The sequence below is a fragment of the Rhododendron vialii genome, chromosome 1a, assembly GCF_030253575.1.
Source record: "Rhododendron vialii isolate Sample 1 chromosome 1a, ASM3025357v1".
Lineage (NCBI taxonomy): Eukaryota > Viridiplantae > Streptophyta > Magnoliopsida > Ericales > Ericaceae > Rhododendron > Rhododendron vialii.
In genome coordinates, this window is record NC_080557.1 from 24,789,896 (window position 1) to 24,815,552 (window position 25,657).

General features: G+C 45.7%; 2 protein-coding genes across 3 annotated transcripts; one reads left to right on the forward strand and one right to left on the reverse strand.

Annotated features, from left to right (window-relative positions):
* Positions 1 to 273: 273 nt before the first annotated feature.
* On the reverse strand, positions 274 to 3,930 carry LOC131334312 (LIM domain-containing protein PLIM2c-like). 2 transcript variants are annotated; one of them, XM_058369255.1, is made up of 5 exons: positions 3,589 to 3,924; positions 2,915 to 3,014; positions 2,596 to 2,624; positions 2,019 to 2,108; positions 274 to 797 (listed from the first exon to the last, which is right to left on the reverse strand). In XM_058369255.1, the coding sequence occupies exons 1-5, from the start codon at positions 3,721 to 3,723 to the stop codon at positions 537 to 539; spliced, it is 615 nt and encodes a 204-aa protein (XP_058225238.1). In that variant the 5' UTR covers positions 3,724 to 3,924; the 3' UTR covers positions 274 to 536. The 2 variants fall into 2 exon arrangements, with proteins under 2 accessions (XP_058225238.1, XP_058225248.1); XM_058369265.1 differs by lacking the exon at positions 2,019 to 2,108 and having other exon boundaries at positions 3,589 to 3,930.
* A 2,691-nt stretch (positions 3,931 to 6,621) lies between these two features.
* On the forward strand, positions 6,622 to 8,025 carry LOC131329949 (uncharacterized). The gene has a single exon (XM_058363397.1). The coding sequence runs from the start codon at positions 6,622 to 6,624 to the stop codon at positions 8,023 to 8,025; it is 1,404 nt and encodes a 467-aa protein (XP_058219380.1).
* The last annotated feature ends 17,632 nt before the right edge of the window (positions 8,026 to 25,657 follow it).

Below are 25,657 nucleotides of genomic sequence, written 5' to 3' on the forward strand. Positions count from 1 at the left end.
TTTCATATGTGAAAATTAAACTAATAAAAGAATTGTATATTCACATAAAAAAAAATACAATTGATATTGATTGTTGTTTTAGCTAAAAAAACAACAACAACAACAAAGTTTGTGATATACTATGCAAATGTTTTGTTCGATCGTTCTCAGCCACATGATTTTAGTCACTATTTGGAATCCAACTAATTTTAGAGATATCATTATTACACTTGTTTTCATAACGGTTTAAAAAGTACAAAACTTTAAAATCACCCTCTATTTAGTTTTAAAAAATAAACAAACAACAAAAGGAATTTCATAATTATACCATGCCGAATATTTGTTTGAATTACATACAAAACCTTGAAAACTCAAAGCAACAAGAAACAAATTATGAACAGTCAGACAAAGAAATTTCATCATAACATGAAGAGTAGTGGTGGTTGGCAAGATGGAAAATTGTGGAAATTCAGAAAGAAATTAATGAAAATGGGGGAAACCAATTACAGTAATTTGGTGAGAGATTAATTAGGACCACTCCACTCCACTCCACTCTACTACTCTTGTGTCTCTTCTGGCTCTGATTTGGGCACATCCACTTCGTCTGCTGCAGGCTCAACAGGTGCCACAGCACTCTTTTTATGAGTGGCAGCCTCAAGGACATGGCTGTAATTTCCCTTCTCCATGAAAAGCTGAGCAAAATGGTGCTTGCAGTAGAGGACTCCATTAAGGGCAGCATAGGATGAGTGAGTCAGGGGGCAGCCTCCATGGGCACACTTGAAGCATGACTTGTGGAAAGATTCTCCCTCCATTGTCACCTGTGTGTGTGTTTGGCAAAATGTCAATTTCTAATCTAAAAGAGAACTAATGCACGGGTTAGGTTATTCTTGCACTAGTTTAAACTAGCTTATTCTCCATTTGCAGTACTAATTACGGAATACTCCCTGAGTCTCATGTGACATCGGTTACATGAATTTTCTAGTAATGAGATTTCCCAAAATATACATGTCTATGTGAGAAAATCACAACTTTTTCTCATAACAACCCAACAAAATAGTGATCGATTTGATGTCCTGTCTGTAAAATTTTCCATAACGCAACTTGTTAGAAGTACCATATAATGTAACATATCACATGATCCTCCAAGAGCGTTCGATAACTACTCTTTCATCACCATTGAATGCCGATTGTTATAAATGTATCACTTATTTAAGATTGTACTAGATTAGAATTCAGAGTTGTTCCCTTAGGTTTGTTGGAATGATGTATTGAGAAAATACTCAAATTAGGAGATTATGGTGTTGTTCTCCTTGACTGAGATCTAGTCCAATTTCCTTTTCCTCTTGTCTAGTCCAGTTTTGGGGCATTTGTGGGCACTTCCCAGGCCCATAACAATTATCAAAACAATTCACTTTTTAGAGCTTGCCAAAAATATTGACCATGTCGAAAATCACGTCAATCGGATACAATTTGATATGATTTTGAATTGCATTAAGCTTCATATAATTGTGTTACATGTGTTGCAATTCCGTGTTGCACAATTATTATTTTAGGAACTTAATGCATTTCAAAATCATATCAAATGGTATCCGATCGACGTGATTTTCGACGTGGTCAATGTTTTTGGCGAGCTCTAAAAAGTGAATTGTTCCGATCATTATTATGGGGCCGGAAAGGGCCACAAATGGTCCAAAGCTGGATTGGACTTGAGGGAAGGAAAGCGGACCGGATCCTTCCCCCCGTTCTCCTTAGTTTTTTTAGAGCTTTTTGGACTTTTTTTGTCATCATTCAAATTTTTTTTGCTTTTATTAGTCTTGTGTCAAACTTTTATGATATATTGATTTATCTTGACAGAAGAAATCGGAAAAGTAAAAGTATTATATTTTTACCCAAATATTTTTGAAAATATCCAAGATAAAGCCTAAAAAATATATCTGTCGTTGTTGTTATTCATCTGATCAATGAAACGTTGCAATTGCGTGAATGTTTTCAATTGTGTACAAGCTTAAATAAGATCACTCTATGAAAGAATTGCAAACCTTCTCCAGTGGATACACAGTTTTTTCACAAGCTGGACACTTGTCTTGGGTTCCAGAGAATAGGGAGGAGAGTTTGCTTGGGGCCTTTGTCTGCAGAAGATATAAAAGTTGCGTATTTCATGAACTTATGTTTGGCGAAAGGAAGGGAATTACACAATGTGAACAAAGGAAAATAAAATGGAATGAAAGGAGCTAATTTTGTTGCTGTGTGTTTTGACTGTTTGGAACTTATGGAAAGGAAGAGAAAAGAAGAAAAAATTTAAAAAAAATTCCTTTTTTTTGTTTGTTTGGTTGGCAGTGGAAAAAGAGAAGAAAGATGAAAAAAATAGACAAGAAGAAATAGTAAAATCTTCTCCCAACTTTCTCTACATTTTCCCTTCTTTTCTCTTTCTTTCCTCGACTATAAAACAGACCCTGAGTTTGTCTGATTTGGTAATGAGAATGATGAGTTAGTTAGTTAACTCGTCATTTTCGTTAATTTTATGACAACTGTGGCTTATGAATGGAGTTAAAATTTAAACTTATAGAATATAAAATTATAAAGCAATAACACTTTTCAGGACATTGGAGAACATACCAGTGAATTTTCCCTCTCATGCTTCGCTGCTGAAATTTTCATCACGACAAAGCAAGCAAAGTCAATGAGACAATTTATAACTCAAGACTGCGTTTCGGTCTTGAATTTATAAGGGACTTTATCCAAAAAAAAAGGGTAAAAGATAGGGGCGAAATGGAATTTGATAGGCTAAACATAATTGTCTTTTTCTATGACCAGGTCCGAATGAAGAGGAGAAAATGAATGTATCATTGTCAAACTATTCCCCTTCCATTTGACAAGTCCAAAATCTTAACATAGCCTTGAACAAATTGGAAGATGAGTACTAGAAAAGCCTCACCTGGTTGGAAATTCTTGGTGAAATTGCCAGACTCCTTGAAAAGTTGTTCAAAATGAGTTTTGCAGTAGAGAACTCCGTCCATGGAGGAGTAATTAGACATCTGTCAAATGAAAAACAACAACTTAGTACTGATTCTAATTTTTTTTTTATAGGCAACACAAGTTTTATTAAGAATACTTAACAAAGAGTACATCAAGTGGGAGGAGGGAAATCCAATCAAGGGTTGGATGAAAAAAGAAAATAAAACGATGGGTCAAAGCCCACCAAACATCTAAAATAAGGGCTAGGCACCAAAAAATAAACTTAGAAATCACATGGGCCAGACCCAAAAAAGAGCCGAAACAAACCCTAAACCCTAAGCCCAAATCTCTTCCAAACACCAGCAAAAGCACCAAAACTCTAATTACCTATACATAGAACACCAAAATTAAATCTCCAACACTATAACTTAACCTTTTGCCATCTTTAAGCCAGAAATCAAGCTAAAAATTATATTTTTGCTTGATGCTGAGCGGAGGTTTCAAATGTGATTCGTGTATTAATCGAAAATCGTAGAACTAATGTGTTTTTTTTATTTCTCATTATTGTTGCACTATGGAATTCTTTGGATTGGCAACAAATTAAAGGAAATTGCAACACATTAATGAAGAAAAAGAAAAAGTGAGGACACATACAACAAGAGTTCCTTTGCAGTGGCTGCATTTGAAGCATGATTTGTGATAATTAACACCATCTACAGATAATAAATCAGCAAAGTAAACCGTCTTATCACAAGCCTTGCATTTATCCAACGTCCCCGTAAACGACATTTTCTTCCCAAAACAAAAACACAAAATATCAATTCGCTGTCGATTGCTTTTTATTCTAAACACTTGTGAAAGAGACAAAACCAAAACCCGAATGGATAAATGGGGTTTCCGAGGATCAAAGTGTTGTTTTCTATTGTCTTCTTTTTCCTCTACCTCGGAAGAAAAGCCTTTGTTTTGTCTAAAGAAAACTGATTTATACCAAAATAAACTAGAAAGGTGGTTCTAAACTAAATTCGATATTGCACCGATAAATTAAGGACACGTGATTGGTTATCCCAGAATATGAGGCTAAAATGGAAAGTTGATGGAGTGAATTGTGGAGGAAATGATTGGACTGGATTGAAACAAGGGTGGTGCTTTGACTCATTCTAGGAACAAAATTGGAGGGGGGGAAATTATTATGCGAAGATAATTTGCAATATTGGTAGTTACGTTGATTAAAGAGTTTCTTAAATATTTTTCGGAACCCCAATTTATAATATAAAAACAAATCAGTCTGTGGTGGCGTCGGTACCAAGCTAGGTAACGGTGCCAGATACTGTTAGCCGAGGTCCCGTGAGGGTCCGATCCGTAGGTCAATGCAAATGGACTGCGATGCATTGATTCGGTTAAACGTTCGGTAAAGATCCTTCAGTGCCAACCTCGGTAAGTTGCCAGCAGCATGCAATTTATTTGCATGGACGTTTCCGCGGAATTCATGAAAAGAGTTTGTTATACCGGGGGGGACCAGAAGGGTTACGTGGCAAATGTAATCATTATGATCAGATCTGGTCATGTGCTCCGTAACCGTTTTCGCTCGTGTCGTCATATATGACATCATCCGAGGCGGTTACGTGAGCGTATCCTCCACGCGCTAGCTTGGAGGGCAAGCAAACCTAGGTCTATAAATACAAAGGGATTCTCATCTTTGAGAGGTATGACATTCTTCCCTAACCCTAGATCTATATTCTCCCTTGAGGTCTGACTTGATCGTCGAAGGGTCACTGGGCTACTCCAGCCCTGTGACTTGTTCCAGGTCCAGAAGCAGGAGAACGAACCTACGGAAGGAGAACCCTAACCCAAGCCAAGGTCCTGTCAAATCGAACCCCAACAATTAGCGACTCTACTGGGGAGTCTAGCCTGATCTTGAGTATTCATCTCCCGTTCTCCAAAAGACCATCCAGATATGGTGGAACTTAAAGAAACGCACCGTAGCGACACTACCTTAGGATTCAGCCCTCTCGGAGGCCATGACCTGACCCCTGGCGGAGCCAACGCCCAGGGAAAAGCTCATTTGTCCATCGGAATCAGAGCCGGAACCTCAACACCAGACGGCACTCCATCCTCTGAGCTCCACTCTTACATCCGACACCTGGAAAGGAAAATCGATGACCTATCAACGGTTGTAGAACGGGACAAACACGTCCGAGACGAGCTGGCAGAGATAAAGCACCTCTTGCAGATCTCTCCATCTCAATCCTCCGGAAGCCGCAGCGGAAGAAGACACCATCACCGCCTTTCCCGCAGCCGCGAAGGAGGTCGCCTGGTGGAACACCGACCCCGACCCTCAGTCAAAGACCGTTTGGAACCACCAGATGCAGTTGATGGCCGAACCAATCGGGAAGCAAGGAATAGAGAGTGTTCTCATTCTCCTAATCAACCCCGTCGGAGGTTATCCGCCTTCGAAAGGCTCAGAGCAGGAAGCATCTTTGCCTCTTCCACTCATTCGGTTCGGATCGGCAGGAAACGGCGTGAATCCACCCCAAGCATCACAAGGCCCAACAAGGAAGCCCGTAACAGAAGCCCAGTTACAGAGCGCCTCGAGCCTTCCCCCCGGGATAGCCAAAGAAACCACGAACGCTCCCCCCGTAAGTTATCAAGCATCATTCCGAAGAGAAAGGAGTATGAGAGGCTGGATCAACTTGCACCGAAAAAATGCACCGCACCCGAGCTTCCAGACGGTTTCGACCGTTCGATCCGACCTCACCGCGATGCCAGACTCGAAAGACTCACGACCTCTCCCTTCACGAGAGAAATTGACTCGGTCACCCCCCCGAAAGGATTTACCCAGCCCAAGTTTGCCAAGTACGATGGCAAGACCGAGGCATACACTCATCTGGTACAGTACAAGCTCGTCATGTCCCTTTTTCTCCGGAATGAGCCTTCGGATGATGCTTTATTATGTAAGGTTTTCCCTGCAAGTCTCGGCAACCTGGGCCTCACATGGTTCAACCAGCTCCCAGCACGGTCGATTTCTTCTTTCGACTCCCTCTGCGATGCCTTCATGGCTCGGTTCGTTACGAGCAACAAGCACGAGAAGGAAATTGATTCTCTCCTTGCTCTCCGAAAATGAAACGACGAAACACTCCGACAGTACGCCGGTCGCTACTGAGAGTTGTTTAACGAAATAGAAGGCTGTGATGGTCTCATCTCGGCCCGGGGATTCAAACTCGGCCTAACCTCCCAAGATGAACAGGTCTACGATGACCTCGCCCGCACAAGCCCAGCTCCATGAAGGACCTCATGACCCGTATCGAGGTCTGGTGCCAGCTCATCGAGTCCAAGGCCGAGAGGGGCATCGGGAAGTCCACAAGTTCAAAAATAGCATCTGCTTCGGTCCCCGCCCCGGCTCCCATACCCGTCTCGATCTAGAAGAAACAGGTCAACAACATCAAGCAGTCCCCACGGAAGGGACCGAAGCCAAATGATTTCAACGCCGAAAAAACCGTCTTTACCATTCCTATCTACCGGATCATAGAGCAAGTAAAGGATCAGCCCTTTTTCTCCTTCCCAAATCAGAAGCTTGGAACTGAAAACGGGAAGATCAAAAACCCTATCGTTCGGTGCAATTACCACAATGAGCAAGGTCACTTCACCACCGCTTGCAAACCCTTTAAGTCTTACTTAGAGCAGCTTGTCATGGAGGGTCACCTTGATAACCTCATTGACCACGAAAAAATCAGGGTCCGGGCACAGCGCGTAGAAGGCAGCACCGAAGAAAAAGTTCGAACGATTCATGTTATTCACGGCCCTCTCAATTCCGAAGCCGCTCGCGTCCTTCGTGCCGAACTATATGACGCCACTTCCTCCAAGCGCATCATGATGGTTGGTCCCAAGCCCAAGCGCCCAAAAACAGATGACGGCTCCAAGTGGACCATCACATTTACCGAAAAGGACCTTAACCGCATCCAGCTACCTCATAACGACGCCCTCGTGATCACGCTGCGTATCAGAACCTTTAACGTCCGACGCATCCTCGTTGATCAAGGTAGCTCTGCCGAGGTCATGTACTACTCTCTATTTAAAGACCTGAAACTCTCGGATACCGACCTCCATCCCTCTGAAGTCCCCCTCATTGGGTTCAGCAGAGCCCCGGTATGGCCCCTCGGTATGATCACTCTCCCCATTCGTGCCGGTTCGGTGGTCCTCGACATGGAATTTGTGGTGGTCGATGTTCCTAGCCCATACAACGCAATCGTCAGGCGTACCTGGCTACACAAACTAAAGGCCATCGCCTCCACTTATCACCAAGTGGTCCGTTTCATCGGCGCCAATGGGCGACAGGAAGACGTATACGAAGACCAAACCGCGGCCAAAAGATGTTATGTCAACGCGGTCCGAAGCAGTAAGCAGACCTCCCGGGTCAACTTCATCGAGGTTCCCGAGGACCCAGTTCTAGAAGACGTCGGCAGACCTACCGACGAGAAATCCAAAGAAGACCTCGTCACCTTTTCAATCATCGAAGACGGTTCTCGTTTCTTTCTCATCGGTTCCTCACTCAGTAATTCCGACAAGAGCGAGACGTTCGATTTCCTTAAAAGAAACATTGAAGTATTCGCATGGACCCCATATGAAATGCCTGGGGTCGACTCCTCGTTTTTCTGCCATGAGCTCAACATTGACCAAGCCAAACGCCTCGTTGTGCAAAAAGCACGGCGATCCTCCCCTATCCACTCCGAGGCCGTCATAGACGAAGTCAACCGACTCCTAAATGCAAAGGCTATCCGAGAAGTGCAATACCCTAAATGGCTAGCAAACACCGTCGTGGTAAAAAAGAAGAATGGTAAGTGGCGAGTCTGCGTTGATTATTCCAACCTCAATGATGCTTGCCCGAAAGACTTTTTCCCCCTCCCGCGGATCGACCAGCTCGTCGACACCACGGCCAGCCACGCCCGACTCAGCTTCCTGGACGCCTATTGGGGCTACCATCAGATTGCCATGAGCGAAGGCGACGTTGAAAATACAGCCTTCATCACCCCTCACGGGATCTTTGGGTATGTCGTTATGCCCTTTGGCCCGAAAAACGCCGGTGCCACCTTTTAGCGAATGATAACCAAGATGTTTGAGCGTCTGCTCGGTGACACCATGATGGCCTACATTGACGACATGGTAGTCAAAAGCATGGTTGCCAGCGATCACCTATCCCACCTCGCCGAAACCTTTGTAATTCTCAAAAACCACAAACTCCGTCTCAATGCCGAAAATGCGCCTTTGGTGTAAGCTCCGGTAAATTTCTTGGCCACATCATTTCCCGACGCGGTATCGAGGCAGACCCTGCTCAGCTACTTGCCATCGAAAGACTCTCGGCTCCACACAACAAGAAAGATGTTCAGCGTTTAACAGGCATGGCCGCCGCCCTAAATCGATTCATTAGTCACTCCTCCGACAAATGTCAGCCATTTTTCGCCCTCTTAAAGGGTAGCCAACGGAGCTTCAATTGGACAGAAGACTGTGATTGAGCCCTCTAGCAGTTGAAGACTTACCTATCTACAGCCCCCATCCTCGTCACACCTCGGGGTCAGGAAGACTTGTTCTTATACTTAGCTGTCTCTCCGCACGCTATAAGCTCGGTGCTTGTCCGAAAGGATGGACGGGAGCACTAGCCCATTTACTACTCAAGCAAAACAATGACCTCCGCCGAGACGCGTTATTTACCATTTGAAAAGCTCGTTCTTGCCATCGTCTCAGCTTCTAGGAAGCTCGCCCCTTACTTCCAGTCACATCGCATCATCGTTCTTACCGAATACCCTCTCAAGTCTCTCCTCCGGAAGGCGGATCTCTCCAACAGAATCTCTCAGTGGGCCGTTGAACTTGCCAATTTTGAAATCCATTTTCAGCCTCGGACAGCAATAAAAACCCAGGTGCTCGCCGACTTCATCGCCGAACTTACTCCGCCCAATATACCCACTTCGACTCCAACCCCAAGCACCGAGGCAGCACTCCAGGCCAACCCTAGCACAGCCTGGCAACTTTTTCACGGAGATGTTTGGAAAATGTATGTCGATGGCGCCTCCAACAGCCGAGGCGCAGGTGCAGGCGTTGTCCTCCTCTCCCCCTCCGGTGTCCTGCAAGAAAGCTCACTCTCCATCAACTTCCCAGCCTCTAACAACGAGGCCGAATATGAAGTAATAATCTCAAGACTCAAAACTGCCGAAGCCATTGGCATCGAAGAACTCGTGGTTTACAGCGATTCCCAATTGGTGGTTAACCAACTCTCCAAGGAATATGAAGCTCAAGATGATCGCATGCATACCTACCTCAGCGCCGCAGTCCAGCTCATTAAATGCTTTAAAGCAATTAGAGTCGAGCACATCTCCAGGGAACAAAACGCCCACGCCGATGCCCTTGCAGGGCTCGCTTCGGCATGCTCATCTATAGGACACCATTCCATCTCCTTCAGTTCCATTGACAAGCCCAGTTTTGAGCTTGAAGCGCTAGATAAGGAGGTACTCAACATAAAGCTTGGCCTAAGCTGGATTGACGAAATCATCGGTTACCTGCGAGATGACTCCCTTCACCCTGACAAAAAGGATGCTCACCGACTCCGCAACAAGGCCGCTCTCTTCTGGCTCAATCCAAATGGGAAGCTCTATCGAAGATCCTTTACCGGCCCATATCTACTGGTTGCACACCCACACCAAGTACAAGGCATCATTGAAGAACTCCATTCCGGTGACAGCGGTTGCCACTCCGGTGGACAGTCCCTCGCTTACCGAGCCATTTCCCAAGGGTATTGCTGGCCGACAATAAAGAAGGATTCTGAAGAGTTCGTCAAGCGCTGCAAGAAATGTTAAATGTTCGCCCCTATCATCCACCAGCCAGCCCGGGATCTTAGCCCTCTCATAAGCCTTTGGCCTTTTTCCCAATGGGGCATGGATATCGTCGGTAAGCTCCCCGTTGCTCCAGGAGGATTTAAGTTCCTCCTAACCGCCACTGACTATTTCTCAAAGTGGTTCGAGGCCGAACCCTTGGTAACTATTGAAGAAGCAGACGTCATTCGTTTTGTTTGGCGAAATATCATTTCGCGCTTCGTGTCCCTTTTGCCATTATCATAGACAACGGACGGCAGTTTATCAGACAGAAATACCGAGCCCTATTAGACGAGTACGACATCAAATGGGACACATCCACTCCGGCTTACCCCCAGGGCAACGGACAAGATGAGGCTGCAAACAAGGCAATTTCATCCGGACTTAAGCGACGACTCGAGTCACGCCGAGGCAAGTGGGCCGAAGAGCTACCCAGGGTACTCTGGGGCTACCGTACTACACTTCGGCGATCCACCGGTCACACTCCTTTCTCCTTGGCATTTGGAATGGAGGCGGTCATCCCCCTCCAAGTCGGGCTCTCGACAATGCGGACAGAAAACTTTGATGAGTCAGTGAACAACAACAGCATTGCGTCGGATCTCGACTTAGCCGAAGAGGAACGTGACAACGCAAGGATCAAGCTCGCATCGTACCAACAGGAGGTTGCAAAAGGCTACAACCGAAGCGTCCGCCTTAGGTCGTTCAAGCCTGACGATCTCGTCTGGAAAAAAGTGGTGGAGAAGTCCAAAAAGCGAAAGCTAATGCCCAACTGGGAGGGCCCCTACCGAGTCCTCAAGCACCTTGGCTCAGGGAACTACAAATTGGAGAAGCTAGATGGTTCTCCTATTGCTAAAACATGGAACGCAAACAACCTGAAGAAGTTCTATGGATAGTACTCGGTTGCCGGAACCCAATTCATTTCTTTTATGTTGCATTTCCTTTAAGTTTCAAAGGCAACTTGCTTATGTAATGACAGCACCCTAACAAGTATGAATGAGAATTTTCTTTTCTTAGCACTACTTGTATTTTTTGCTGTTTAATTACTTACACTCGGTTCGTTCTTGCCCGGACCGTTTTTACACCGACTTCAGAGATATTGTTCTCTCATAGGTGATACCCTTGGACAAAATTCCCACTAAGTCGCCCCGGCCTCTTCGGTCGTCTGGACTTCTGGTCACTCACTTTAAGGATACTCGGCTTCCTCCCGAGCCCCTTATACTGACCCACCAATGTCTCTCACTGCTCGGACTCGCTGCGTCCCAAACTTGTGGCCGAAGCCATATCCCTTCGCGACTCCAGCCTACGTCCCCTAGCAGTACCACCGTCTCACGAGTCTACCCCTCGCTAGGCTTATTTCCGTTAACAAGTTGCCAAGGCTCCCTAAGTCCAACGCAGGGGCATGGACTGTTCAAAATTGTTCCTCACTTGCTTCGGACTAGGTCACCCGTCCCTCCCAGGTCTTGCTACTGATCGGGGTTTCGATTTTGCCCCCCCCCCCCCTCCCGGCCCTTTTTTTTTGGGTTCAAATTTGCTTCGGATCATGCTTCAGATAATTCTTCGGTAAAATTGCTCCAGAAGCGTAACCGAAGCAGGGGGATCATCACCCATGCAACAAGCATAAATGCATACAAGCATTACAAAGATAGCATTTAGGAAAAAGAAACCAATAAAGCTTTGGCCAACTGTTCGGCTCCTATCACAATATCAAATATTTACAAACCCTGGAACGACAAACTCCAAATGTCCGGAGTCGTCCAGTCAAATCATAAATAAAAAAGATTAAAGTATCCACAGAGATAAGAAGGATGGAGGCTACGCATCAACAGGAGCGGTGGCACTGGGATCAACTTGTTTTTCAAGCACTTGCAACTCCTCCTAGATCGGCACCTACTCATCCTCTTCCTCGGGTAGCACGAGCTCTTCGGGAGGAGGCTGGGGCACGGCTCGCAGCTCGGAGTCTTCCGGCAGATTAAGCTTGTTTGCCAAGGCTTCATGACCGTACCGAAGTCCGTCCAAGAATCGATCTTTGAAGAGCTCGGTCTCAATCTCTCGGACTTGCTTCTTATACTCCACTCCGGCTGCATCCGAGCCTTCGTCGTAGCCTTTGTTCCTCGCGAACTCGACCTCCCGCGCCCTAGTAACCCTCAGGGTATTAGCGTCCTCATCTGCTTTTGTTGCTCGTCCCTCAGCAGCTATCTGTTCCTTGTCGCACCTCTGGAAATCCGCCAAGTAGAGGTCGCAAGTCTCCCGAGCTATCTTCAGATTGTCCTCCCTCTGCCCGAGAGCCTTCTTCAACTCCCCAATCTCCCTCTCTTGTGACTTATACCTGTTGTGCACCACCAACGCCCGGGCATCGGCCTACCAACGCAATTAAAAATGATCAAACTCCAACATTCAATCAAGAAGAGGTCAAAGAAAAGTAACTTACTTTCAAAAGCGCCTGTGCTATCTCTCCTGTCAGATCCTCGGTACATCCCTCGATAGCTCGAGCGTCCTTCGAAAGAATACACGACCGAAGCAGCCCAAATGCTATCCCAATGTTGGCAGATGCACTATCGGCGTGATGAATTCGGCATGTAGTGACGAACTTCGGGGGCCCATGGGACCTCTCTTGCTGGAACACGGGTCCCCGTGTCGGTTTCCCCCCTGCTTTCCACATCTCCCTCGTCTCCTCGGACTCCACTTTCCTCTATCAAGATCGGCTCCCCGCTTCTCCCTTGACCGAAGCCCTCTCCCTCGGTCCGAGCCCTCTTCTTCGGAGGCTCTTGCGGAGAAATCGGGACGACCCTCGAGGTTCCGACCCCCGAAGGCTCTTGAGAACCTCCCTTCCGTGACCGCTCATCTCGTCGTTGAGTCCCGTTCTCTCTGGGGTCTCCCGGTCGATCTCCTCTCGGATTGTGCCTAAGGGACCAGAATCACTCACTTCGTCTTCTGGCGTCCCAGCTCCTTCGTCTCCCCTTCCTTCTCCTCTTCCTCGGCTTCTCCTTCGGCCACGTCCTCATCCCGCTCGAGGAACACCCTGCTGCCTCGGCCTCTTCTTCAAATAGTCGGTATAAGTCAGTTTGTACCCAAGCAGGTCAGGAGCATACCGACTCGTGATAGGAATGGCATAGGGAGCTGTTATCCGTGCTCGAACAGCCCTTTCCCGAAGTTCTGTAATAATGCCCTCGGCTGAAGGAGAAGTAATGAAAGAATCAGTATACGATGAGGTTAAAAAGAACATGCAACATATGTACTAAAAATAAAAGAGGTTTCTACCGACCAGGAGCTCCGGTCCCGAATTGAACCGTGGTGGCAGTGTCCACGCTCTCCCCAGGCCCAAACATAAAGTTATCGGTAACCGATACGTAAATGCTCGTCCACTCTTCAGAGTCGGGAAGATGGTCAATAAGGAACGTGTCATATCCCGTCCTACAGGAAAGGTAATACCGATCGCTCTCCCGGTTAATTCTAACCAATTACACACCGAAGAGCTCCTCGAGTCCAAAGGTAAGGTTGTATTGCCTCCTCAGCTCTATGATGCTAGTAATGATCCGGTAGGAGTTCACTATGAGCTGAGAAGAGGTGAGAGAGAGGGCTCGGAGAACCCTTCGGACGAACTGATGGAGGGGGAACCTGACACCTCCCTCGGTGATAGCCATTAAAGGGAAAATCAGTGCCCCCTCCCGATGAGGAAGATCCTTGGGGTCGCTATTCGGTAAAAGCCGGACGTCAACATCATGAGGAATGCTGTAAACCCTCTTGAATTCAACATAAGAAGCTGACGAACCATCAAAATATCGGTTCCGATATGGGCATGGCCTCATCGCCCTCCTACGTCCCCGAACTTCCTCGGGGGCACCTGCGAATGGACCTGGACCTTGATTTGAGGTACTTGGGGCTTCCATCTCTTGGGGGTCGAATGTCGTCACCTCACGAGGAGCTCTCAAGGTTTCAAGTGGTTCAATACAATGCTCGGATCCGAAGTGCTTGGCGAATATCCTCGGGAATTTCAACGGGAGAAGAGCCTGAACTACTAGAACTGTCCGAAGAGAGCTCGATGACCATTCGCCCCTACCTAACCAAGGAAAAGAATGCAAAAACCCATTAGCTATATGCTCAGGGAAAATCAAGGTCTAGTGCTCGGGACGGAATGGTCGTCACTCCTCGGGATCTTCAGGTTTCGGTTCCTACAAGAGCATTTCCCTTGCGGGAAGAGTCCTTGGGGTCTAGAAATTTATTCTTATGGTATCGGGATGAAGTTTGGTCTCGGGATGAATTTAGGCCTCAGGAAAAACATGAACAACGCCAGAAAAATCCAGCGCCGCCCTGAGCCAGACGGCGGCGAGCGGTTGCTCAGCCGAAATGCACACAAAAAATGACAAGAAACTTGGAAAAAATGGTCAAAACATGAAGATTAAAGCAAGGAGATCGACATACCTCAAATTCGTATGAGAGTCCTCAACCAAAACGCTCAAAATCTCGATCGAAAGGCGAAAAGCAACGGCGGCGGTAGTTCGACTTCAAAATCAGGAGAGGTTTCCCATTCTCTCTCTCCCCTTTTTATACTCGGACGGTTTAAAGGGGGCGCGCGGGAAACGAAGCGTCGCGCACCAAGTCGATGGATTTCTGACGCGTGGCACCATCTGACGGACAAGAACGAAAGTTCTGCGCAGAGGTCAGAATGCCGAATCACCGAGCCATTAGGTTTTTGACGCGTGTCACTGAAAGAACAGTCTGTACCAATCAACTGGTATTTCACGTGCTGAGACAACAATTGACTCCTTGTACCTCGGCGATGATCAACACGTGGCTTCGAAACCTGGGGGTGGCGTTCCGATAATTTTTGATGTCACTTTTCTCTTCGGTGATCTATGTATTGGAAGTTAAAGCATGATGGTGTACAGAAAAGATTAACTCACTGAAGCAAAGAGTCGATGCATCAGAGAGTTAATGGGCTATTGTGGTGGCTTCGGTACCAAGCTAGGTAACGGTGCCAGATACCGTTAGCCGAGGTCCCGTGAGGGTCCGATCCGTAGGTCAATGCAAATGGACAGCGATGCATTGATTCGGTTAAACGTTCAGTAAAGATCCTTCAGTGCCAACCTCGGTAAGTTGCCAGCAGCATGCAATTTATTTGCATGGACATTTCCGCGGAATTCATGAAAAGAGTTTGTTATACCGGGGGGGGGGGGGGGGGGGGACCAGAAGGGTTACGTGGCAAATGTAATCATTATGATCAGATCTGGTCATGTGCTCCGTAACTGTTTTCGCTCTTGTCGTCATATATGACGTCATCTGAGGCGGTTACCTGACCGTATCCTCCACGTGATAGCTTGGAGGGCAAGCAAACCTAGGTCTATAAATACAAAGGGATACTCATCTTTGAGAGGTATGTCATTATTCCCTAACCCTAGATTTATATTCTCCCCTGAGGTCTGACTTGATCGTCGGAGGGTCATTGGGCTACTCCAACCCCAGTGACTTGTTGCAGGTCCAGAAGCAGGAGAACGAACCTACGGAAGGAGAACCCTAACCCAAGCCAAGGTCCTGTCAAATCGAACCCCAACACAGTTTATAAATGTGATAGCAAAAGTTGAGAAATGAGAGATATACTTCGTTCCGAGTAATATATATTTGTTCGTGACACTTCTTCGCGATACTCTTGACTAAGGCGATTTTTGGGGTAGAACAAGATGACTTATGCTTGGATGGTCAGGAGACAAAAGGTGGCTCACGTAATGTTTGTTAGTGTAGCTTATTTCTTGGGAATACCGCGTGCTATTTCCGCAGGACCTAACAAAATGCTAATTTTTGTTTTTTTTTCTCGAGAATAACTAGTACATTCTTGCGACAATTCTGCATTTCGCACAGAGAATCTAAGATATCCTGGGTTTCCTACACGAGATAGAAATCATAGAGCAACAGGGATGCTTGGGCAGCAAGCATCTATGAATCTATAAATACGAGATAAACCTAAAGGTAAAAGGTGCGCAATACGCAGCTATTTGCATTATACAAGTTTCCTTCTGATAATTAGGGATTATTGCTAGCACGTGATACTAACTTAGGCATCGGAGGGCCTTTGTCACGAGAGACAAAGGTGCGCTCACCCCTTGTTTGTTTTGCAGATTAGGGTTCCGACGACGAACTAGGATTCCGGTGAAGAGGCACTAGTAGCTATTGCAATCTAGTGTTGTTCTAAGCACCAATTATTTTCATCCCCCTACAATTGGCGCCGTCTGTGGGAAACGAAAGAGTTCTCTTTGAAAAACGACCATGGTGGAAGAAAACCCAACAATGCCTCTTGACCCAAAGAATCTGCTTGGTGGGGAAGGTGATAAATCCCCACCAGGGGCTCCGAGAAAGCCCGAAGGCGGACATGGGAGGAAGGTGACAAGCAAGGGTAACCCTCTGACCGTCCTGGATAGCTCCAAGAATAGGGAGGGTAGGACAGCTACGGAGTCCACACGGAGGAGCAAATCCCACCGTGAAAGGGAATCAGTTGCACACTCAAGAAGCATGCACAACAGTGAAGATATGCTCGACAAAAAGAGGCAAGAAATCGATGAGTTTGCTCGTTTGATCAAGAAACGAGAACACGAGATTCGAGAGTTGGAACAGATCCGAGAACATCTTGAGGACTTTGGACTTTCACAAAGAAATTCCAAGGGAGACAGACATGCTATGTCACGAAGAAGAAGGAGCAGGAGTCTTACTCCTAGGTGGAATAGGACTCTCCATGAAAAAGAAAGAGCAGAAGTAAAAGCTGAACACCAGAGCAGCAGAGGACTTCACGAAAAAGAAGGAGCAGGAGCCGAAATCCCTCTTCTGAGGAAGAAGGGACCAGAAAACATCACAAGGATAGGTACGAGAGACATGATTTCGATTGGGAAAGGAGTGCTCCCAAACAAACAAAGGAACGTGAGGAGGGGACCATGTCTGCATGAGAAACAGCATGAAAGGCCCTCAGCAATATAGCATCCTCCCCTTTTGCAAGGAGGTTACAAGAAGCGAGACAGCCGAGCAGGGTGAAGCACAGTGCATTCATCCTCTATGAAACAAGCACAGATCCCGTGGCACACATACAGCATTTCCAGCAGGCAATTTTTATGCACAACGAGGATGATGCAATTATGTTCAAGATGTTCCCATCGAGTTTAGGTAAGGTAGCTTTGTCTTGGTTCCATAAGTTGGGTCCGCGCTCCATCCGAGGATGAAGGTAGTTGGCCAAAGAATTCACTGCTCGATTCGTGACGAGCAGAAGAGCACCAAAGACTTTTGAGAGCCTCTCCGTTATGAAGCAAAGAGAGGATGAGCCAATCAGGGACTATGCGAAAAAGTACTGGGAGACTTTCAACGAGATTGAAAGTTGCAGTGAGGAGTACGCAATAGCAACATTCAAGACCGGGTTGCCTGTTCGGGGGGAGCTGCGTAAGTCATTGAATATGAGTCCAGTAGGAACACTATCAAAGCTAATGGAATGTATAGAGTAGCATCCCAGAAATGACGATGACATACTCTGAGAAGACAGCAAGGTGGTTGCCGAGCAAGCCAAGGAGCCTACGAAGAAGGTAGATAAACCAGAGCCCAAGACCTATAGGGAGCGAAAAGAATATGGGCACGCTAAGAAAGAACCGTACAAGGAGAAACGAGCTCCTGACCCCAAGTCCTTCTTTTCAATAAATACGGTTTGGAAAGAACCAATCTATTGGATTCTTTATCGAATAAAGAATCAGCTTTACTTCAAATGGGAGGAGATAAAGATGCAAAGCGGGCTACGAATCAGCACTGCAGCTACCACAAGGATTGGGGCCACATGACTGAAGACTGTGAGATGTTTAAGAAGCACCTTGATGATTTGGTCTCTAGTGGCTACCTCAAAGAATTTATCCAGGAAGACCCCAAAGATAAAGAGAAAGTAATGGAGTTGGATTGCGAACAAAATCCAAGGGCGTAATCCATATGATACATGGATTGGCCGAGCCTTATACGAGAAATGAGGTGAGATTGCTCCAGAGGCAGATTAAGCATGACCAACATGTCATGCAAATGGGAAAAAAAGAGGATGTGAAGAAGTATGCAACGAGGGCATAGCCTTCACGGATGAGGACCTGGGAGGAGTCCAGGTGCCCCATAACGATGCTTTGGTCATAACCCTACGAATTGGGGAATATGATATAGAGAGGATTTTGGTAGACTTAGGAAGCTGCTACGATGCGTTCAAGAAGTTAGGACTGACCCAGACAAATTTGATGCAGTCAATAACTCCTCTAGTAGGATTCGGTGCAGGTGCAGTTTGGCCATTGGGCAAGGTAACTCTGCCTGTTCGGACAGGGACAATAGTGCTACGTATCGACTTCCTAGTAGTGGATGTTCCGTCTTCTTATAACGCCATTATAGGAAGAACCTAGTTGCACATTATGAGGGCAGTTTCCTCCACTAAACATTAGATGGTAAAATTTCTTGGGTCCAATGGAGTTGAAAAGATTGGTGGAAACCAGAAAGTTTCCCAACAGTGCCTGATTTCTATAATCAAGTGCCTGATTTCTATAATCAAGAAGGCACCTAAAGCAAAACTGGTCCAAGCCGTAGAGATTCCGGACCAGCCGACCATCGAGGATGTCGGAGGGGATCCCGCCGAGAAAGTGGTGGAAGATTTGAAGAAGATTCAGATCAATGAGACTGATCCAGAAAGGTATTTCCTGATTGGGGAAAACCTGAGCAAAAAAGAAGAAGAGGAGTTGGTTGGATTCCTGAGGGAATACATTGACGTGTTTTCCTGGGTCCCCGAAGACATGCCTAGGGTGGATGCAAACGTGATTTGTCACCACTTAAATGTGGATCCACAACACAAGCCCGTGATGCAGAAAAAGCGAAGATCAGCCGTACAACACGTGGATGCTGTAATCGAGGAGGTTGACCGCTTGTTAGAAACAAAGGCTATACGAGAAGTTTATTTCCCATAGTGGTTATCTAATACGGTGGTAGTAAAGAAAAAGAATAGGAAGTGGCGTGTCTGTGTGGACTTCACAGATTTGAAGAAGGCCTATCCAAAGGACAGTTTCCCCCTTCCAAGGATAGATCAACTGGTGGATGCAACAGTTGGGTATGGGCGGATGAGTTTCCTCAACGCATATCGGGGGTATCATCAGATTGCCATGTATGGGCCCGATTAAGAGAAGACTTCCTTTATCACACCAAGAGGGATGTACTGTTATAGTGTCATGCCTTTTGGTTTGAGGAAGTTGCTCAACAAAACTATGGAGGTGTACATAGATGACATGGTGGTCAAAAGCAAGGAGAAACAAGACCACATAGCTGACTTAAATGAAGCCTTTGAAATTCTGAGAGAGTACATGCTGAAACTCAATGCCTCGAAGTGTGCATTTGGAGTAAGCTCAGAGAAGTTCTTGGGTGACCTTGTGATCATAAGAGGGATAGAGACAAATCCCGATCAAATAACAGCTTTACAGAGGCTCCAAAGTCTGAGGACCACGAAAGAGGTCCAAAGACTGACTGGAATGGTAGTAGCCCTTAACAGGTTCATCAGCCGGTCCAGCAATAAATGTAAGCCCTTCTTTCAGTTGCTGAAAAAGAGAGAAGGATACGAATGGGGAGCAGAATGCGAACAGGCTTTCCAAGACCTGAAGAAGTACTTGGCAGCGACCCCGCTTTTGTCTACTCTTGAACCGGGTGAGTCCTTAATTTTGTACTTAGCAGTCTCTGAACATGTTGTTAGTGCAGTATTATCGAGGGACAAGGGATCCAATCAAATCCCTGCCTACTACGTGAGCAAGACGTTGTTGGATGTAGAAACGAGATATCTGCCTCTAGAAAAATTGGTCCTGGCATTAAGGACAGCAGCTTGGAAGTAGCCCTATTATTTTCAGAGTCACAGAATTATGGTTTACATTGAGTTTCCGTTGAAATCTTTGCTACAAAATACAGATTTCTCGGGACGTATATCAACCTGGTCGGTAGAGCTGAGTTAGTACAATATTGACAACCAATCGCGCACTGCAATAAAGGGACAGGTATTGACAGACTTTGTAGCAGAGTTTTCTCTTGCAGTGGCTCCACAACCTCCTACGAGAAAGGAGCAGCTAGTTAAGCCATCAACCAATAAGGGTAAGGCACCTGCCGAATAGGATCCCTTAGAATGGGAACTATTCGTTGATGGTTCCGCAAGCAATACTGGATCAGGGATTAGTATTGTGCTTTTCCCCCCCGAATGAGTAATGATGGAATTGTCTGTTCGGCTGGGTTTCAGTGCATCAAACAATGTGGCGGAGTACGAGGCACTCTTAGCTGACTTAAGGAGTGCAAAGACCCTAAAAGTGAAAAAGATAAGGGTGCACTGTGACTCACAGCTTGTGGTAAACCAGTTTTCAGAGGAATATGAAGCCCAGAATGAAAAGATGGCAGCCTATGTGGAAGTCGCCAAAGATCAGCTTGATACTTTTGAGAAAATGTACATTGAGCAGATAAGTTCTGGGCAGAATGCCCATGCAGATTCACTAGTTTGGTTGGCTACAGCTATACCAACAAAGTTCAAGAGAAGAGTGGCAGTGGATTATCTTGCTGAGCCAAGTATTGGAAGAAGTGTGGAATTGGTCTTGGACGTGAACCAATGACCAAGTTGGATGGATTCAATTGTGGAGTTTTTACGAGATGGGACACTCTCCACTGACAAAAAAGAAGCTCACAAGATAAAACCAAAGTCTGCACGTTTTTTGCTATCTCCTGAAGGGAAGTTGTATAGGAAGTCCTTCACGGGTCCGTACTTACTTTGTGTGCAACCTGAAATGGTGCAAAAGTTTCTCCATGAGATCCACGAGGGAACATGTGGAAGTCATGTTGGGGGCAGGTCCATTGCCCACCGAGCAATCACCCAAGGTTATTGGTGGCCACACATGCAAGAAGATGCAAAGGTGTATGTGAAAATCTGTGAAAAGTGTCAAAAATTCTCACCAATGATCCTAACACCAGCCAAGGATCTGGTGCCATTAACAAGTCCTTGGCCATTCGCACAATGGGGAATGGACATTGTGGGTCCACTCCACAAGGCAACTGGGAATAGGAAATTTCTGTTGGTAGCAACAGATTATTTCACTAAGTGGATTGAGGCAAAGCCATTGGCCAAAATCACTGACCCTATGATAGAAAGGTTCGTATGGAAGAGCATTATTACTAGATTTGGGGTCCCTTATTCGCTGATTACAAATAATGGGTCCCAATTTCAAAAGAAGTTTAAGGCTTTTTGTGCCCAATATGGCATAAGAAATTCTTACTCAACCCCAGCCTACCCTCAGAGTAATGGGCAGGCAGAGGCGTCCAACAAAACCATCCTTGACGGGATCAAGAAGAGGTTGGACAAAGCAAAGGGGAAATGGCCCGACGAATTGCCACTAGTCCTGTGGACGCACCAAACAACTCCTATGAGGTCTACAAGAGAGACCCCCTATTCATTAGCATATGAAACGGAGGCTGTTATTCCATTGGAAGTTGGCTTGCCGAACAACAGGACCATTTTGGTTGAAAGTAGAGGCAATGACAGAGCCCTGGAGATCGAGTGGGATCTAGCTGAGGAATGGAGAGAGAAGGCTCTCGTTCATTTGGCCTCATATCAGGAGCAACTGATGAAAAGTTACAACATGCATGTCCACCCATGAGAATTTGGCGTTGGAGACCTTGTGCTTCGTAAGGTGCTCGTCAATACCAAGGTGGCCAATGAGGGCAAATTGGGGGCCAATTAGTAAGGCCCATATCGAGTAACTGAGATAGTGGGCATTGAGGTTTATCGTTTGGCAGACCTGGACGGGAACCCGGTGCCAAGGCCTTGGAATGTCCATAATTTGAGGAAGTTCTTTGTGTGAAAGACTTCAGTTTATTTTTCATTTTGGTTTAGGATGCGCATTGTGATTGTGTGGGAATTACGAATCAAATTCCCTTGTTTTTTATTCTTTGTTAGTTGCAAGGGGTACGAATAATGCCCCCTTGAGTTATCAGATCATGAATAATGTATTTGTATGAGTTTTTTCAAATTTTATGGTCTTTTATGGTAATGGATTTTTACTCCATTCCTTTGTTTGAATACGGAGCTAGAAAATTGTACTCTATCTTTCCTTGCTTCGTATTGGGGAGCAGAAAGGTGTAGTATAGTGCAAAATTACGAGCAAAGATTTTCAAGTACGAATATACTTGATTATTTGTATAGGTAGGCATAAACCTAGAATGCATACATGAACATGCACAAATTCTACCAAATATAAATACATTTGGGCACTCATCTAAGTATGTGAAACTTACGGTATAACCTAACTATGAAAACACTTAGGAATATTTCCGAGTACGAAATACTTAGATACATATGAGCACACGTAGTAATTTATCCAAGTATGAGAACACTTGGGATGCATACGAGAACATGCAGTTTATTCAAGTACGATTACTTGAGCAACATTTAATATACAATTAATTGTCTAAGTACGAGCAAACTTAGGCATTTATCAAAGTACGTGAAACTTGGGGGAGCATAGGTGAATATGCATAATCATCTAAGCACGATATGCTTAAGCAAGCCAAAGGGCCACGAAGGGCCATTAACGAGATTAAAGGCCACGAAGGGCCACACAATCAAAACCAAGTGTTGTGCCACGAAGGGCCAAATACTTATGTTAATCAACTTTGTAAATGTACTTACGACACGCAGAGCCTACAAACTGTTTCAAGAAAGGAACATTGTTTTAAGGTGAATGACACATACTTACTCATCTACAGTTAAGTCCTGGACAGAAGGAGGACTAACTTGAGCAGATATATCCTCCACAACTGTGCAATCATCAATAAGACCACCACTGGCTTCCTTTTGGCCAGGATCGGTCACCTTGATAGACACCTTATTAGGATCTTGTTCGGCATGAGCAAAAGGTTGTTCGGGGATATCAGCATTGGATTCTCTACCAAAGCTATCCTCCTCCTCCTCCTCCGTAGGTCTTTCAGGTACTATTTGTCAGCTTGGAAGATCGTTCTCAATCCACAATGGGGATGTCTCTGCAACTTCAGCCTTGGTTAGAGCAGCGGCCCCGGCAGCTGCCCATATTTCATCTTGGATTCCTGGCATTTAAGTCTTGTAGCTCTCTATGGCCATGTTGATCCCTTCATTGTATCCCTATTGGTATGCAGATTTTGCTTCAATCTTGCTTGACTCGAGCTCCGTGAGAGTCTGGTTCAGACTGTCCTCGACTCCGTCTAGTTTACCCTTTAGTTCATCCACCACAGCACGCGCTTGGTCTCTCTCTCTCTCTCTCAAGCCTAATGATTGAGCGCTGCAATTTGGCATTCTTGCCATCAAGCTTAGCACGTTGAGGCTCCAACTGGCCCAATTTTTGAGCCATGACCACCATCTTTTGCACAAACTGAATGAGATATGAAAGAATTAATGAACAAGAATTAGGTGTCAAGTAAATTGCAGGGTGTTCAAGAGAATCATACCTTGATGCTGTTAACCATGAATGAGCTAAGGAATTTGTTTGGAGAGTTCTCTATTTCTTTCTGCATGTCCTTTGGAAGTAAAAAGGCCTGCGAGAGAGCTAGGGCGGTTCTTCTGACTCAGCACTGTCCCATATGTTTACAGGACGATTTTCGTGTACCAATTGAGGGGTCCATGCTAGGATGGAGATCATAGATCTTTGGGTGGTAAGGGAGCCGTCAGAAGATGAGTCGAGGTGCTGACGCTTGTCACGATGCGCCTCGGCCACCTCGCTGGGGAAAAACCCTGGAGGTGCATCAGTTTGGGGGTGGGGCCGACGACCGTGACCTTAGGAGCTGCTATGGCCCCGAGAAATGCCACGTCCCCGATCAGTACTGGAGATGGTTAGAAGGCTCCCAAGGTTGATTGGCTGGTTCATCTCTTGAGTTGGAGGTGGAGGAGAAGGGGTGCAGCCGCTGGATGTGGACGTTGATGCTTCTTTGGCCAAAGTGATTGGCTCGTTTGGTATAGGAGGCGTTTGAGAACGCCTTTCTCCCCCTTGCTCGAGATGACTAGCAATTGTTGGGTTATCGGCTGCACAGGTGCGCCGATCAATGAACCCGCCGTATGAGGCCCTGTAGCTGATAAGCACTTGGGTTGCCCTTGCTCGGCCAGCAAGGTAAGTACCCCGTCCGTTGAAAGCGAGTGCGCGATTAATATCCGCTACATGGACTTGTGGAGTAATGATGTCATGATCTTGATTGACATTTGTGGCTGCAAAACACGAAGTTAACAGTCAATAAACGATTAATTAAAGTTCAATATGGAAAAATTGCTCGGCAATTAGTTCAACGAGGAAAAAAGAACTAACGTGGGGAGCCAAATCGGTGAGGAGCGTGAAAGCCTATCACCCAGCTGTCCTCGTCTTTGGGCTCGAAGTTCCCCGTGACGATGAGGAAATTGTCATCATCTCCTCGGGCGGAATCAGGAAGTTCAAGCACGAGTTTTTTCCTTGAGTCCCTACTTTTAAGGTAGTGGGTGAGGGCATCTTTGGTCCTAGAAATACTATACAGGTGGTGGATATCGTGCAACCCTAAAGATGTGCCTAACATTTGATTTATGGCATGAATGCCTATGACCACACAGAAAAAATTAGCAGAGACCTGCATTGGGAAAAGTTTGTAGTGGGCTAATACTTGATGAAGAAGGGGTGCTAAAGGGAACCTAACACCGCCTTCTACTACGGCGACTACTGGAACATGGAGGGTGTCGTTTGGACTTTGGCGAATGGCGTCCTTAGGGGCCAGAGTGGTGGCTATGTTGCCAAGAATCTCATAACAAGATCTGAAAGTAGCCATGGCTTGAGGGGTGTCGAAATGGCGCCTGAATCTCCCCATTTCTTGTGAAAAGTTGAGATGAAAACCCTAAGGGCGTGTTTGATAGCAGATTTTGTTTTGGAGGGATTCGTAATGAGATGGGATTAGGATTGGGATTGGTAGTGAGGTGGGATTACTAATGAGGGGATGAATCATTTATTCATGTTTGTTTTGCGCAGGATTAGATTGTAGGATTGTTAATAACGTGTTTGTTTTGGCTAGGATAGGATAAGATTAAATTACTTGTTTCCAATTTTACCCTTACAATAAGAACACCATTTTCATTATTTTCCTTTTATTTTTGTGTTCACTTCTATTTCAAACCACAATTTTTATGGTTTTACCTTTTTTTTTTACCGTTGGAATAATAGAATGGTTTTACCAGGAGTATTTTTTTTTTTTTTACTGTTGGAATAATAGGAGCCGTTGGATTACATCTAATTTGCTGTTGGAATAAGAAAACCACTGGGTAATAAAAGCACCAGATAATTTGTTTTAGCCTTGATAATATCGATCTCTTTCATCGCTCTCTTTTCTGAGGTCACAACCGAGCAACAACAACTCTCTCTCTCTCTCTCTCTGTCGCAAGATCCATTGACAACCAGAAGAAAAAAAGAGGAAGAAGAAAATTGAAAGAAGTTGATTCCGACGAACTCTGCATGTTCTCTATCTCAAACATCTATCACACCGATTAATTGAGCTCCGACGACTTCGATTGTCACACAATCCGGTGACTGAGGTTCAAAATTTTTGATTTGGTTGGATTTCCATTTTTTAGGATTTTTTAAATGGAGGAGTGAAAAATGGTATGGGGAGCCATTTTTGCATTGGAGATGAGGTCATTTTTGTCTTTCCTGTTTCAAACCCACCGGATGGGATTATTAGTAACGCCCCCCCCCCCCCCCCCCCCCCCCCCCCCCCCGCCCCCCCCCTTGGGATGGCTAATCCGGTGAAAAGAGGGGATTCATAGTCCTAAAGGATTAGCAATCCCATCCATCAAAACCAAAACAAACAAGAATTTTGGGGAGACCTCCACT

What these genes read in the sequence shown, in the direction of transcription:
- LOC131334312 (XM_058369255.1), bottom strand. Translation starts at nt 3,723, where the DNA reads ATGTCGTTTACGGGGACGTTGGATAAATGCAAGGCTTGTGATAAGACG. An exon ending in ACTGCAAAGGAACTCTTGTT is followed by an intron (nt 3,015 to 3,588) that starts GTATGTGTCCTC and finishes TTCATTTGACAG; the next exon opens with ATGTCTAATTACTCCTCCAT. An exon ending in CTGTGTATCCACTGGAGAAG is followed by an intron (nt 798 to 2,018) that starts GTTTGCAATTCT and finishes ACACACACACAG; the next exon opens with GTGACAATGGAGGGAGAATC.
- LOC131329949 (XM_058363397.1), top strand. Translation starts at nt 6,622, where the DNA reads ATGGAGGGTCACCTTGATAACCTCATTGACCACGAAAAAATCAGGGTC.